This window comes from Lissotriton vulgaris, chromosome 10 (genome assembly GCF_964263255.1).
Source record: "Lissotriton vulgaris chromosome 10, aLisVul1.2, whole genome shotgun sequence".
Lineage (NCBI taxonomy): Eukaryota > Metazoa > Chordata > Amphibia > Caudata > Salamandridae > Lissotriton > Lissotriton vulgaris.
In genome coordinates this window covers 282,226,595-282,243,466 of record NC_141698.1, presented here as the reverse complement: position 1 = coordinate 282,243,466, position 16,872 = coordinate 282,226,595, and the positions used below count along the sequence as shown (strand labels likewise).

At 46.7% G+C, this 16,872-nt stretch overlaps 1 protein-coding gene across 29 annotated transcripts in view; it reads left to right on the top strand.

Moving 5' to 3' along the window:
• The window catches only part of MAP4 (microtubule associated protein 4), a 1,807,860-nt gene that overhangs the window by 1,635,825 nt on the left and 155,163 nt on the right, over positions 1 to 16,872 (top strand). For 25 of the 29 annotated variants that reach the window (XM_086941043.1, XM_086941031.1, XM_086941029.1 and 22 more), the window contains one exon: positions 10,249 to 10,380. The exons of the other annotated variants lie outside the window; for them this stretch is intronic. In XM_086941043.1, coding sequence (XP_086797169.1) covers positions 10,249 to 10,380 — 132 coding nt within the window. The remainder of the gene's footprint in view (positions 1 to 10,248; positions 10,381 to 16,872) is intronic. 29 annotated transcript variants of the gene reach the window in all.

Below are 16,872 nucleotides of genomic sequence, written 5' to 3'. Positions count from 1 at the left end.
TCTATAAAATGTTCTTTAGGCTTAGATGTTTATATACTCGGAATAGGGGGATTGTAGGAGTAATTAAAATGTTTACCCTCTCAAGTTTATCCAGTACAAAACGGTTTATGCCTTTCATGTAGCTTCCTAGTGCAATAGCAATATCAAGACTTGTCATTTCTGTCAGTAAAACAATAGCTTGGGCTCGTGACCTTATTCTATATTTTAAAAATACTGGGCGTAAAAACAATTTTCGCAAATCTAAAACGGCAAGGCAATCGAACAATATATTTAAAATTTCAGATCTGGTCCCAAGTCCACATTTTCATGTTCCGTCTGGGTATAACATTCCTGCATTTATTTTTGCCTCCATTAGCCATGGGTTAATGCCGATTTGTACCCTTAGAATTTCGCACCTAAGCCCGTTGTTAGGCAAAGTTTCTAGATACGGATACCATGCAGCATTTACCCAGGAGTTTATAATGCCTTGAACTGATTTTTTTCTTACTCAGGTACTCCAGATCATGATTCCTTGATTGCTACATGCCTTGGTACCTGAGCGATCTCTTGGTAAATTCTACATCCAGGGGGGTTTGTGTTAAACTCACATTTAAACTCACTGCTATTACCTGGATTTTCCTTCTCGCTTCCTTTGCCCATTTTAAACTACTTTGCCGGATCTCCTCACTACACCAGTGTGAAACTTTCTGCACTTCCCCTGGATTCTGTTGTTTCCAGAATCATAACAGATATTTGGATCTGGCTGTTCCACGCCTGAATCATTGCGGAGCTTGATAGGGATAATAGCATTTTTAGGGCCTTACCTGATCCCACCCTCCTTCACCACTTAGATGGAGAAATTCTGCCCCATACAATACTTGAGGTAGAATCATAGCTTCATAAGCTTTTAACATTGGTCTATGCGACATATCCCCATAGTCTTTTTAAAATGTTTTCAGCCCACAAATGGATAAAAAAGCTTTTGTTTTTTTGGGCTTCTGGGTGGGTACATGATTTTGGGGAGCTGTCGAACCAAAGGCCCAGATATTTATTTTCCTTTACAATTTTCAGTTTTATTTGTCCTAAATACCAACTAAAAAGTGTGGTCTCCCTTACCAAAACATAAAATCTTCGTTTTGTCCATATTTATAACTAAAAACTTTGCCTCACAGTATTCTCTAAAAACATTTAATTTCCTTTGGAGCCCAAGTTCCGTTTGATCAATTATCAGGAGGTCATCAGCATATGGAAGACTTGATACTTTCCTGCCACTCATTCTGGGGCTTGCGCTTCTTTCCACTTCCAGTACTGCTGGTAAGTCGGCTAGGAATATTGCAAAGAGCAGGGGGGCCAGGACACAACCCTGTCTTAGCCCATTTCCTATGGCTATTTTCTGTCAGAGACCCTTGTGTGCCCTTAATTACTTAGGCCCAGTTCCCTCTATGTAGATCCTTTAGGATGGTCATTAGGCCTTCCGGTATATCCTATTTTATCAGGCACTCCCATAAGCTCTTGCGATCCACTAAGTCAAAGGCTGCCCGTAAATCAACAAAGCAGCAATACATTTTCACCTTTTGTTCTATTGATTTCCAGGCGAGTGCCCAGAGGGCGAAACAATACTCTATGGTGGAATTACCTTCTTTGAATCCCCCCAGTTTAACCGGTTGTCTATGGTGGAATGACCTTCTTTGAATCCCCCCTGTTCAACCTCATGTCGTGCCCCGACTGCCGTACCATGAATCCGAAGTCTTTGTGGGAGCGGTCCTGAAAGATTCTCGAGGCCCAGCAGCCGGCTCTGCGCCATTTGAGGTTCCGGTCGCGTGGGGGGGGGGGTCGAGGGACCGGTCGCTGAGCCATCACCACTACCAGTCTTCTTCAAAGGCTTCGCACTTCTCACATAAGTCGAAGCACAAGACGAAGTCTAAGAAGCAACATCGCTCTTCGACTTCTTCCCGTCGGTCCCCCGACACAAGGGATGTGGGTGGTGCCCCTCCCATGGCTCCATGTGCGGAAACCCAAGGGTCGACTCAAACTTTCCCTCTCTTCCCGGGACCCGGAGCGACCCCTGCCCAGCTTCGCACCTTTAACGAAGCGATGCATGCCTTCTATGGGCTGACCTGCTCTGCCGACGCACCTTCTGGCCCCGCGGACTCGGCTGGGGGACCTGGGCACCCGACGCCGACAGCCCAGGCACCGCAGGGCCCCCTTGGATCCAGGCCCAGATGGGCACCGGTCGACATGATTACACCTTCCCCGGCGCCAATTCCACCGGCACCACGTCCGCAGCCGATGACGGTTGTGTCCCAGGAGACCCCACTTCCCTCTCCCAACAACTCACTCCTGAGAGCTTGGTGGTCCAAGCCTCCACATCCAAAGTCACATTCCCTAATACATCACCGGATAGGGAATCCAAAAAGCTGGACCATGTTGGGAAGATGTTTTCTTCCTTCAGCTTAGGACTGCGGTCGGTAAACACTGCATGTCTGTTGGGCCGTTCTGTGTGGGATACGATGGCGCAAGTGCTGCCCCAGTGCCTGGAGGAAGCCCAGGCCGTACTCTTGTGCAGTTGCCGAGTGGAGAGAGACATCAAAGTTTACCATTTGCTGTGGACTGGATACCACAGACTCGCTAGGCAGGACGATTTCCACGTCGGTAGCCCTTCAACGCTACGCCTGGCTGAGATTGACTGTTTTTTTAGGGGATGTCCAATCTACTCTTATGAACATGCCTTTTGATGGCCGTTGCCTGTTCGGCGACAAGGCAGACAACGCTCTAAAGGGCTTAAAGGACTCTCGGGCTACGGCAAAGTCCTTGGGCCTCTCCACCACTCACCCTGTGCAGTCTGCTTTTCTCCCCTTTCGTGGCTATGGAAGAGGTGCCCCGCCACGTTCAGCCCAGAGCCACAGTCCTGCGCAAGCTGTCCAGCCCGTGCACGGCGGGAGACGTGGGAACCACCGCCGGGCTTCTGGGTGCCCGCAGACGGGACAGTCCACCACAGCCCCCTCTGCAGCAGCCTCCAACCCCTCCCTAGTCTGACCTTTCAGGGCCACCAATCACCAGTGGGTGGCAGATTTCGCCATCACCTCCCCCACTGGCGCACCATCATGTCGGACTGGTGGGTTGTGAAAGTAGTCCGAAGGGGTTACTCCCTCCCCTTAAGACTACCCCTCCATCCATGCCACCTCAGCACCATCGCATGTCAGAGGATCACTTGGCCCTTCTCCAACAGGAAGTTATGGCTCTCTTGGCCAAGCGTGCCATTGAACGAGTTCCTGCCCCAGAAGTAGGTCATGGTTGCTACTCCCACTGCTTTCTGGTGAACAAGGACAAAGCCTGCGTCCTATCTTGGATCTCAGGAACGTCAACCCCTTCCCTCTTAAGGAGAAGTTCAAAATGCTGAGTCCAGCTCAGGTCCTGTCTGCCCTCGACCCTGGAGACTGGATGGTAGCGTTGGACTTGAAGGACGCCTATTTTCACATCCCCTTCCTGCCAGCCCACAGCTGTTACCTACGGTTCACCATATTCTACAAGCATTTTCAGTTTTTACTGCTCGCCTTCGGCCTTACCAGCACCCCTTGGGTGTTCACAAAAGTGATAACGGTGGTCGCAGCTCATCTGCACAGATCAGGGGTCCCAGTGTTCCCCTATCTCGACGACTGGCTGTTAAAGGTGGGCTCGCCCCAGGCTGTCGTCTCCCACTTCATCGGAGCGGTTCTGGACACTACACTGTTTCGGGTCTATCCCCCCGAACAGCGAGTCCGGGATATTTGGGCTATGATTCTGATCTTTCAGCCTTTATCCCGGAATTCGGTCAGAATGACCCTCAAGCTACTGGGCCTGATGGCCTCCTGCATCCTGCTGGTGGGCTATGCCAGATGGCATATGCAGGCTCTGCAGTGGGACCTGAAGTTCAGTGGGTTTAACATCCGGGGAACCTGTCCGATTGCATCCAGATGTCGGAGGGCACTGCACACCAATTGCAGTGGTGGCTAACGAACCAGGATTGGTTCGACCGCAGCTCCCTCTCTTCCCAAACCAGAGTTCACAGTGGTGACCGATGCATCACTTCTGGGATGGGGCGGTCACATGGGGGAGGCGGAGATCAGAGGCTCTGGTCTCGGGTGGAGTTAGGGCTCCACATCAACCTTCTGGAGCTTCAGGCGATCCGTCTAACACTAAAAGCATTCCTGCCGTCTGTCTGTGATGTTATCTTGGCAGCCAGGCGTCCCTCCACTAAGACGGTATACACCTGCACTTGGAACAAATTTGTGGCATGGTGCACAGCAAAGGCCGTGGATCCCCTTTCTGCCCCTCTTTCTGAGGTTCTCCTGTTCCTCCTTTCTTTGGCCCAGCAGGGCTCTAGGCACTCTTAAGGGGTATCTCACAGCCATGTTAGCCTTTCTTTGGGTTCCTGATCAGTCTTCTCTTTTCAAGTCCCCTGCTGTAAATTGCTTCCTTAAGGGCATTACTCATCGTTTTCCTCTTGTTCCCTTCCTAATGCCTCAGTGGGACTTGAACTTGGTTCTTACCTACCTTATATGCGCTTCCTTAGAGCCACTTCCTAACTGTTTTCTCAGACCTATTACTTTAAAGACTGCCTTTCTGGTTGCCATCACCTCTACTCGAAGGGTGAGTGAACTCAAAGCACTTTCTTGCAAGTCTCCTTTTCTGGCTTTTAATCTGAACAAGGTTGTCCTCCGAACCAGAACTTCCTTTCTTCCCAAGGTGGTTACCTCTTTCTACATTGGTCAAGCCATCACTTTGCCTACCTTCCTTCCGCCTCCAGTGGGACTGCACGCCCATTCCACTATGGTGACGGCAGCTACCACTGCTTTGGGACGGGGAGTTCCCCTCAATGACTTCTGTCAAGGAGCTACATGGGCATCTCTGCACACGTTCACAAAACACTACTGCCTGGACAGCCAAGTCCGGAGAGACTGCTTCTTTGGCCGTTCTGTTCTCCAGGACTTTCTGGTGTGAACTTGGTTCGTAGATCCACCTCCGGGGTTGGTATTGCTGGGGTATCTATTCTAAGCAAAGGAATCTAAAACTAATTGTCTCTTTCAAATGAACAAGTTACTTACCTTTAGTAACTATATATCTGTAAGAGACCTAGATTAGTTCTAGATTCCTTACTGCCCCACCCATCCTCCCCGTTCTGCGAACTGACTTCTAGGGTTAGGGAATTCTTTTCAGGGCCCTAGTTTTGTGCACCAGTGGTCAGTGTCTTGCGTGGCTCTGCGCTTCTGGCGTGGAATGGGGTGTAAAAGAATGGACCTCAACGCACGAGGGTGGCGTTCTGTAGCTACAGCGACGTCATCCCGGCAACCACGACGCCAACGTCTGACGCAGAGCCGCCCGACGCCAACTTTCGGCTATGTGGGTACTGCTGACTAAAAAGTCTCCGGATCCAGTCTGACGCCTGGGGGTAAGTCTAAGGTGAGGAATCTATAACTAATCTAGGTCTCCTACAGATATATCATTACCAAAGGTCTTTATTTGCCCTTCAGCCTAACACAGTATTTTATTACAATAAAGTATGCGTAAGAACTCACCTTTCCTTCGATCCAAAAGTCTTATCAGACTTTCAAATTAACCAGACCTTTTTGATGCTTTGAATCTCCTGGAATTCAAACACCCCAGCAATATGGTCACTTCTTACCTTGCCACCTGAAAGTAATTGACCCTATTACTGTAATTCATAGGGAGCCATGTGAGATTTGGAGAGACCTTGGCCACACATTAGTTAATTGACACTGATTCATAATCATCACTATGGTGGGTCTGCCGCCTCTAACCAACTTGCTGGCATGAGTTCTTTGGTGGGTCTACTGTCTCTACCCAACTCGTTGGCCTGAGTTCTTTGGTGGGTCTGCAGTCACTACCCAACTTGTTTGCCTGAGTTCATTCTCATTATTTTCTATTCTAATGTTTCCTTCTAGTTTGCGGTCTTCTGGGTTTGTAGTGAAGAACTTGCTACCCACTTCAGATGCTTTTGTGTTGAAATATTTTATTAGAAATTTGAAGATGAAAGTACATATGCAAATAATGATACAGAGTAAAATCTTTGGTAAGTAAAAAATAGTACAAATGAAGAAAAGTATTACACAAAAAATAATAAATATGAGAACATAAAGATAACGTATATTCCATAATCCTAAATGCAATGATAATGAAAAGATTATAAAATAAGTGCAAGATGAAAGAAGAATGAAGGAAAGGAAAGAAGAATAGAAAAGAAAAGAAAAAGAAGAAAATAATAAAGGAAAAAGAAGACAGAAAAGAAAAGGCAAAAATCCCCCCCAGAGCAACACAAATTTACATAAAAATAGATAAGGAAAGAAAATGTAGAGCTGAGCAATACGAGAGGAAGAACTCAAAAGAATAGGATTAAGAAGGTGGAACAAACAGAGGAGAAGGAGGAGTGAGGCCAGAATCATCATGCACAGTGGCTTCCAGAAAAGGGGACCACACCTGGAGGAAAATGGAAGCTTGATCCTGCAAATTATAAATTGTACGTTCATGCAGAGCTGTCTGCATCATCGCCACCAACCACTCTTCCTGCGATCGAGGCAGAGGAGATTTCCAGTGCCGTAGTATGCAAATTTTTGCCGTGGCCAGAGAAGACGAGTTTGTGGTCTAGAAAGCTTCGGAAAGGCTACGAAAATCATGCAAGATAATATTCATAGAGAGGTGTGGCTCACTGGTTAGAGGCGGCAGACCCGGAGGCTGAGAACGGCCCGGGACCAGGGTTCGATTCCCGACGCGGCAGGGTCGAGGACCAGGGTCAGCGGACTGATAATTCTCGCCTCGGTGCCCACTTTGGGCAGTGATCACACTCGGTAACTCTGGGCATTAAGCTTGCCTAATCTCTACAACGGCCCCCCACAGACGCCGGGGATGCCTGGCTTCACCTTGGAGATACCCAGCATGGGACCATCTCACAGGGAAAGCCAGGACGGGTTCCCCAGCGGTCATTCGCGCCAGGATACTCCGGTAGTAATTGAGCGCGCTACAAAACACCTTACATTTACATTTACATTTACATTAGAGGTAAGGGGTAGAGGGAGTGACATAGTAGTGACCAACGTCTTCCGTACAAAAAGCCAAAAAGGTGTCGTATGAGGGCATTCACAAACAATATGCGTAATATCACAACCAGAGGCTGAACACCTCCAATACAAAGTATGTGATATTAACTTAGCATGGTGTAACTTTACTGGAGACCAGTGCCATTCGTGTAGAATTTTAAAAACACAAAATTTAAGACGGGCTTCACGAACTCCCTTATGTAACCCTTCCAATATCTGATCCCATTGAGTATTGGAATATGTAACCGAGAGGCGAGATTGCCATTTCAACTGGAGAGCTTGTGAGAGAGGTTGTGAAAATAGAGGATGTAAGAAAGTTTTATAAAGACCAGAAGTCACACCTTTAAGATTCCCCCACAACTGTAGATAGGACAAAAGAGGAGATACAGATATCAAGTCAGGCGGGGGACCCAAATGTTTCTTGAGAGCTTGCTGGAGCTGGGTGTATTTGCAGGATTGAGTGGATGGCAGATGGAATTCCTCACAGAGTTGAGAAATAGATTTAAGAGTGTTATTGTGAAACAACTGATCTATTGTCTGAATACCAGCTTCCTGCCATATGGGCCAGGACAGAGTGCGACCTCCAACCCGAACGGCAGAATTAATCCATAAAGGAGCTTTAATATGGATGTGTGAGTTACATTTAAGTATACAATGACTCCTCTGCCAAGATTTGGACATTGCAAATAAGATAGGGTTTTTAGGATCAGAAGAACTGACCCCTTTACCATAGAGAAGGGACAAACCTGGACCAGAAGCTAACAAGTGACGTTCAAGGGGGACCCATTGAGGTATATCTTTAGATTTAGGTAGAAAAAAAGACAAGTTGCGAAAGATGAAGAGCAAGTGAGTAATGTTCGATAGAAGGGAGACCCAAACCCCCTTGTAGCTGATGAGATTTTAATTTTGCAAAGGCAAGACGCGGTTTAGCCGTGCCCCAGACAAAGTTTAATTTTGGAGTCAATGGATCTCAGAGTGGTTAAGGGGATGTGAAAAGGAAGCATACCCAAGACATAAAGGAAATGAAGAAGAGTAACCATCTTGACCGCCTGTACTCGCCCCCACAGGGACAAACCGAGCGCCTTCCATTTATCAAAGTCTCTTTGCATTTGCACGATTAAAGGAGTCAAATTGTCGGTGACTATATTATCCAATCCTCTATTTATTAAGATTCCTAAGTACTTAAGCCGGGATGATTGCCAATGAAAAGGGAAACCAGAAATCGCGTCCTTCTTCAGATGCTTTTGAGTATCAGTGGAGGTTCCATGATGAAGAAAAATAAATCACTTTTTGTAAATCTAGTTGTCAATCAGTGGTTTGAATTAATAAACAACTCCCCACTTTCCAAGCAAGGAACATAACAGGTAAATGCTTAAATAGGTCTTTACTCAAACCTTCATGTCAAAATTAACCACCTCAACAAGCACTGCTATGCAGTCTGGCTCAGTGTGCCCTTTCGATTCTTTAGGAGTAGTTTCAAAACACTTGTGTTAATGAATGTGGATTTCCAACCAGCTCTCTCAATATAGCAGGGCTTTGTATGAGGATAGGTTCCTTATGTTTGCATCTAGCTGAGACATTTGCTCAAAACCTGTGGGTTCAGATGTTCAAAATCAACATCAAAGACAAGAAGCCAGTGCTATGTGGAGGCATTGATACCATTTTTAGTAATAGTTTGATATTGTGCACCTCTATTCCATGAGCTGCATTTGTTATGATGGTGTCTAGTTACCTCTATTCTAATGCTAACAATCGCAAAGGTGCTGCCCGGGGTTACATGCTTTCCAAGGATACATCCAGGAAACCCTTTAGTTCCTACAGTCTTCTTTGCTAGCACATCTTCTTTTACCCAGAAGCTCATTTAATTATTTTGGGCTCACCTAGCTTCTGGTGCTTCAATCCCATTGGATGCTTTGCCTTCAGATAACTGCCTGCGTTCATTCATAGTCTATGCTTACTTCACAGTTTTGCATGGCGTAGGAACAGCTCCCCAAGTTTGCTTTTGTTAGCGTGGTTTCTGATGTATGTACTTAAATGTTCAAATTAAAATAATAGTGTTGTTCCGAACATTATTATGCAATCCTTTCATATGTTTCCTACAGCAGCGTTTAAAGTGATATTGTGTAGCTATTAGTTTTGTTAATAAATGACCATGGTGGTGATTTGGGCAGTCCTAATCAAACAACGTTCGGCTGGTCATTATCCAATATTTAGTTCACTACCCATATATGATTGATTGGGTGCACCTGGAATCCCAGTCATGCATGTGAGCAGAAGAGCATTCTTGCTTTACCCATAGCAGAGTGTAGACTACAGAGAAGATTAGAGAGGCTACAGTGGGAGGATTTACCAGGCATGCTGATTGCCAAAGTTACAAAAATGTATTCCTTCATAAATTATCATTTTTAACATAGGTATGTTTTATGTATCATTTTTTTCCCTGAGTTTTACCAACTGTTTGTATATAAAAGGGGTGACTGCACACGTCAAGTAGACCAATATTACCCATGGGTCTAAATATGCCAAAGGGATTTATGGCAAAGTGAATGTAAGTAAAGGTAATGCACACGATATTGTAAATGTGCACCGTGGTTTGTAACCATCAAGAATGAGACCTTAGGATGTTTGCTGGTACAGTCTGCTGTTGCCTGGCCGGAGGGGGGGCGGGGGGGGGGGGCACCTTTTGTGTTCCAGAGTCATAGAGAGTGGTAAGCTAGCTATGGAAATGCTTCTCCCATCTATCTTCATTCCTCAGTAGGAAAATCCCTCCTCTCAATGCAGAATATTAGGTCAATGTTAGTAAAAGATCTGGGGGCATTTAACCGGACTTTGTACTGGACTGACTTTATATATAGAAAGAAGAGAGACGGTAGGAACAAAACTTAGTGGATCGATAATGCCAGCTTATAACTGGTAAAGGAATGTTAAAACGTTTTGTGCGTATAGCATGACACGAACAGAGATGGTCTTGGTGAGTTCTCGCTTCCATCTTGTGTTTCAGATTTGCTACAATTGCCCGAGATACACCAGGGCTGTGCTCTATTCCTTTGTCCTATTTGCATGTAGTTGTCTTTTTCTGTTTTAATTTCTCATTGATGTTGTTTAGTTTGCCATTGTTCATCAACGTTTTGCTTTTGTTTTTGTGATTTAAACTCACCACACATTTGTCTCCATTTAGGCAAAAGTAGAGAAAAAGACAGAATTTGTGGGGGCACCCCGAAAGCCCGCCGCCCCACTACAAGTAACTAGAACAGCCACCACTAAATCGACTGTCTCGACAGAGACTGCGCAAAAAGATACTAATGGGAGAGTGAGTGTGTTTTCTTTTAAGACATTTGCCTTGTTGAGAAGAAAGTGGGGAAAACCGATTTTTCTCATTTTTTTCTGTTCAGACTCCGTTGTTATACTTTTTTCTTTTCAGTGTTGCACAATTTCTCCTCTCCCCATTTTTTCACCTACTCCCCCTTCCTATCACCCTCTGTATTCTAGTTGGATTCAATTCGATTTGGTGTATTAGGTAATTATTGATTTGCTAATCAAAGGACTCCTTTTCATGGTTGACCGGGAATGAGTGGGTGCTGCTCTTTGCCTCATAGTTAATTACTATTTATTATTTGTGTGTTTATCTGTTGCCTTATATGTCTAGACTTTCTCTATCAAAGCCAGTTTTTACTTTTTTTTTAAGCTCCTATATAAGGTCGCCATTTTCAAAGTTAAAAACAACTAGTATTTAGTGTATAACACTTTTCGGTTAGTCGAAACTTGCACAATTTATGCACTCAAAACATCATGCAATGCTTAGCCGCACCACTATCTCCTTGAATGTTAAATGTTTTTTTTTAATGCCTCTGTCCGCATGGTTAACATGTACACGTAGTGCTTTTTCAAGATTGTATGTGAGATGCTTCATTTCAACGCGGTCCTGCCACTTAAGGGCTCAAACCCTCATTTCTTTTACTAGCCTCCAGACTTGGATAAAACAATTGCCTTTCATCGTCAACAAATACGGGCTTGGGAAGAATCAATCTTGCCCCTTCTAGCATTGGGTCTACCACTATGAAGACATATGCTTTTTAGGCAGGTGCAAACCTATCTGTCACCTATTGCGCACAATCAATACATCTTTTAAGCAATTAACCAGTGATCTAATGTTGAAATAATGAAATTATGATGTTTTAGAGAATGTACTGGAGAGACTAAAGACCTATCCCAGGGAAATTGTGCTTTTCCCCACTCGGCGACTGTAACCTAAGAGTAGCCAGTCTTTCCTTTATGTATACGTTTATATGCAGTATAACGTTGTTTTTTTTTAATATATGTCTTTTTTGATTCGTTTGCTGTCTTCAATTATTTAAATTATTTTCTGTGTTCATTCTTGACATCTTCAAACTGAATTTATTGGCTCTTTTTCTAGCTGCATGTTTCCCACTTCCTATCCAGCAGTTGTCTGGTTGGGTACTGGAGCTCTATTCTCTTTAAATGTTTTCAAAAGAAACATACAGCATGGTTCAAATAAACTCTGCATACACAATCAACCTCTCAGCTTCAGGATGTTGTTACATCGTTGCTGGTCCAATTTTATTAGGACTTTTAGCCACATCTGTTTGCTGAGGGGTGTACTGTTTTTGTGAACATTGATGCTTCCTGCTTCACTATTCTGGGGGTTTATTTCTCCTTAAAATTGATTCATTCTCAGAAAAGGGTAGAGCAAAAAAGTCTTCTAATAACACCTAAAATTCCAGGCAGGAGCATATTGTTCACAACATCCCTAAACTTGATCAATCCTGTAAGTTTGGGCCCATAACAAAGTAAGTTAGTCTAAGCACCCTCATCTCTATATTGCTGAGTGAGAAACTGCCACTCCAGGTAGCCTATTCTAACAGCTTTTCAAAAGTGTGTGAATCTTTGAAAGATCACTTTTAGAGAAGTCTTATTTATTTGTATACCTTGTCCTCCAGCATTGAATTTTCCATGGATTTATTCATAAGTAATCTTCTCTTCTCTTTTGAGAAGCTGATTTATGTTGTGTTACCCCAGGTACTTTTGAATTTAGAATGGCGCAGGGCTGGGCTTTGGTTTCATTCACTCATTGGCTTGCAGGAAAATCACCCAAATTATGTGGAATGGACCTAACAAAACAGTTTGTGGCTTTTACAAAGGTTTTCAGTGTTTTTTTTTTTATGACCGGCCCTACCGGTAAAAAATTGTTTTAGGTAACATCAGGTTTTTTTTTCTTCAAAGTTCTTTTTATTGTGCATTTTAACCAAATACATGATAGCTGCGACCACATTAATAAGAATATAGCACTAATCCCCTGTTAAATCGACAATCTAATGAGAATTCATTTTCTCACATTGCGGGATCGGCTCAACTCTTTACCTATGTGTCTGCTCATACTATGCTACATAATAGATGTATCAAACAGTCCCAAACCATCATGTCCCCCACCCTATCGCACCCCTCTGCAAAAAATAAATGAAGGACGAATAAGAGAACTTGCGAACATTGGGCTCTGGGTCAGATGTGTCCATCGACTTTTTGCGTTTTACCAGTGATTGACTGGTCCAGCCAGATGTTCCCTCGATTCAAAGCTAAAACTGAAATGGGTTCATGTCACGTAGTGAAGGTGGGCAGACCGCCATGGGAAGGCCTCTTCTCAGATAGGCGACCAGTGGGCCCCATTTATATTCGACATTTTTATATTCATCCCTAAAGATATTCGCCATCCTTTCCATTGGTCAGAATCTTCCAGAGGCGAGAATGCCACTGTGAGAGGGCCTGCGCTGTCTTTTTTTTCCAGGCCGCTGCAATCGTTCTCTTGGCCCCTCCTAAGCATGCCCATGTGTTAGCTCTATCTGCCCTGGTTTGGTGGTCTAACTCTGGGCCCCTCAGGCCAAGTAGGACCCCCTCCATGGTAGTCCGAATAGGGTATCCCAGAAAGTCCTTCATATGTGATAGGATCTCCTCCCAAAAAGGACTTATTGTCGGGCAATCCCACCAAGTATAAGAGAAATCTCCTAAGAGACCGAAGCCCCTACAACATAAGTCCTAAGTCTCTGGGAAGATTTTTTTGAGTTTGGACGGATATAGGTCCCAATCAAAGAGAATCTTACAGTCTGCTTCCCTCAGGTCTAACAAATGGTTATCCTTGGTCACGTCCCTCCACAGGCGCTTCCACTCTACTGCTGATATCTCTCTCCCAGCCCATTGACCCATTGCCTGCATGTACTGGGGTCTCGGTGCATGTGTGGTATTAAGAAGATTGTATAGAAAGAGTACCACCCCCCTCCTGGAGCCCACCCTCTGCACAAATTTCTCTATCGGAGTCTTCTCCCTCGTAGCAGCCTCCCCAACCTGGGATTGTAATACCCAATGTTTTAGCTGTAGCTAATGAAAGTGTACCCTTGGTGGAACATTAATATCTCTCTGACAACTGTCAAATGTTAAAATATCATAATTATGAGAGCATTAGGCACCCTCCTTCCTTCCAGGGATCAAAGGGACCCTCATGGACCGCCAGGGGTAATGCCGGGTTAAAATGGAGCGGTGTGCATGGTGAAGGGAATGAGGACCAATCTCAGGTTCTAGACACCTTATCCCAGACCTTGAGTGTAGTGCGTGTGCGGGTGCTCAGGTATGCATTTGGCAGTCTATCGCACTTAGGTTTCCATATTAAGTCCCATATTGTTCTACCCACTATTGCCCTGTTCATGTGGAGCCAGTGCTTTTCAGATTCTCTTTTGGACCATTCTGTCAGAATGCTTAATTGGGCCGCTTAAAATATAGCTCAAAAACAGGAAGCGCCACTCCTCCCGTGGATCTCGGGCGTCGTAGTGTGTGGAAGGGGAGCCGAGCTCTGCCGTTTTGCCAGATAAAATGAGTATTGAGGGTGCGTAATCTGGGCAAAAATCCACTCTCCAGGTCTATCGGTAAGGCCTGGAACAGATATAACCGTTTGGACAGAACAGTCATTTTAATAGCATTGGTACAACCCAACCAGGATATAAAGAACAGCTTCCAACGTTTGAGGACCTGTTGGATTTGCACCAGAAGTGGGGGTAGTTAGATTTAAATAGGTCTTCTAATCTTGGGGTGAGATGGACGCCCAGATAGTTCAATGAATGCTTAGCCCGTTGGAGTGAGGTGAGCTACCTAAGCCTGGTAGTTTCGCCCAGCGGGAGTGTGAGATTCATGATAAATTACTTCGACAAGTTTATTTTAAAGCGCAATACCGCTTTAAATTCCACCAACTCCCTTTGTAGTGATTGTGCAGGGGGAGTGAGGGATAACAGCACATCGTCCGCGAATAGCGATATCTTATGTTCCTCGCCCCCAAAGGGAATACCCCGGATATCTGCCACCGCCCTTACTTGAAGCGCCAAGGGTTCAATGCTCACGGCAAAAAGTAAAGGTGACAGCAGACAGCCCTGTCTTGTCCCCCTTTCTAGGGAGAAGAGAGCCGATGAAATCCCATTGACCTGAACTCTGGAGCGGGGAAGCACGTAGTTAGCCCTGACCATATCAATAAATGGCTTGCCGAACCCAAAGTGCTCTAGCGTGAGCAAGAGAAACACCCAGTTCACCCTGTCAAAAGCCTTCTCCGCATCCAGACCCACCATCACCGCCGGTATCTTGAATTTGGATGTTATCTCAATCAGATGCAGGGTCCTACGGATGTTGTCCTGGGTCTGTCTGCCCTTTATAAAGCCAAATTGTTCAGAGATGACTAGGCTGGGAAGCAGATCTTCCAGCCTTGCTGCCAACATCAAAGAATATAATTTGGCGTCCAGGTTCAGGAGCTCTATAGGAAGGCGGAAGGCGGTCGTACATGAACCTGGGAAAAACCCGCAAAATGAGGCAATTTAGTGGGTTTTTCCCAGGTTTATGAATGACCGAAATAACTACCTCCGCCATGGATAGCGAAGTTGTCGTGCCTTCCACCATTGCATTAAAGACTTGTAAGTTGTGGGATGATGTCCCGGGTGAATGTTTTGTAAAAATTGGCCATTAAGCCGTCCGGACCAGGAGATTTGTTAGGTTTAAGTGCCGCAAACGCCTTACCAACCACCTCCTCCGAGATGGATGCATTAAGAATGCCATTGTAAGCCTGGGGGTGTAAACAAAAACAAGGGAACCCAAACAGGTTTGGTCAGGGACCTTGGGAACTAACTTGTTCTAGGAGACAGTGGTCCCTGGGACCCTAAGGAAAGTGTATATCATGAATATAGCCCCAGTCAGTACTATATCTGAAAGAGACACGTTAGTGATAGATTCCTTACCTTCGAATATCCCCAGGTGTCAGACTGGATCCGGAAAATTTTACGGAGCAATACCCCTGCGCGCCGGCAGGCGTCGTCCGCGGCTCCGCATCCGTTGTCGGCGTGGTTAGCGCCGGAATGACGTCGTCGGAGTACTTAGACGCCGCCCATGCGCGCTGATATCAGGTTTTTTTTTTTTCGCGCCAGCTAGCGCAGATCCGGAGAAGCTCTACCCCTTAGTCTTTTTTGACTAAACTTTTTGATCTTTTTGATCATCTCTCTACTCGAGTCTTCGACTCCAACGGTGCCTGTAGGGATGCCCGGGTTCAAACGCTGTTCCAGGTGCGACCGACTGATGTCGGTTACCGACCCCCATCGCTGGTGCCTTAAGTGTTTAGGCTTTGACCACGACGACCGCACCTGCTCCGACTGCCAGGTCCTGACGTCTAAGGCTAGGCGAGAGCGGTCTCGCAAGCTACTGGAGCTCCGGCAGTCAGCCCCGCGCCGCTCCAGGTCCCGGTCCCGGTCCCACGGGAGGTCGAGGGACAGGTCGCGGGGTTGGAGCCCTCGCAGCTCCGGGAGTGGTCATCGGTCGTCAGGATCCAAGTCCTCAGGACAGAGGCATAAGAGGTCGGAGAGACATCATCGTTCCTCCGACCCACCCCGATGCTCGTACGATGCAGCCGGGGGTTTGGGTGACACCACCCACGAGGCTCCACCGGAGTCGCAGTCGCCGCCGGCTGCCCCACACCTTCGGGTCCCTGGACAAGACGCCACACCTGAGGAGATAGAGTGGTGCCTCATGGCCTTGAGGTCCCTTCCTCCTCAGCCGGGTTCCGTGGCGCCTCCGGGCCCAACGGCCCCGGCTGTAGGGCCTAGCGGGTCGGGTGCTTCGGCTCAGACGCCGTCGGGTGCTTCAGCTCAGATGCCGTCGGGTGCTTCGGACCCGGCGCCGCCGGCGACTTCGGTCCCGGGGGCGGAGGCCCTTTCTGGATCAGTTTCCGGATCGTCGGCAGTCGACCTCACGACCTCGCCGACGCTGGCCCTACGGGTGTCTCCCCCGGCGCCTGCTATGGGTGCCGTCCTCGATCCTACCCCCGGTCCGGTTCTGGCGCCGGAGCGGCGCCGATGGGCGCTGCATCTGACGGCCTTTGGAGATTTCTATTTCCATGAACAGGACCCATCTGTTGAGCCTGTGATACAGGAGATGGGTGACAAGGGTGATTGGGAGGGGTCTGAGGACCCTCTGGCACGGGAGTGCCAGTCACCACAGGACTGGACATATGAGCTTGGGGAGGCCAGTGGCATTGACACTTCGCCAGACACTTAATTTGTCTCCCCTCCCACCGTGGCTACGGAGGAGGGGGCTGCTTATTGTGTAGTGTTGACACGGGCAGCCAAGGCCTTAAACCTTGAGCTCCCTGTCGCGGCCGTGAGGACTAACCTCCTCACAGAGGTCCTTAAACTTCAGGCAAGCTCCAGTGAGCATCTGCTGCCGTTTAATGAGACCACTTGGTCCAAGCCCGCCACAGGTCCGCCTGTGG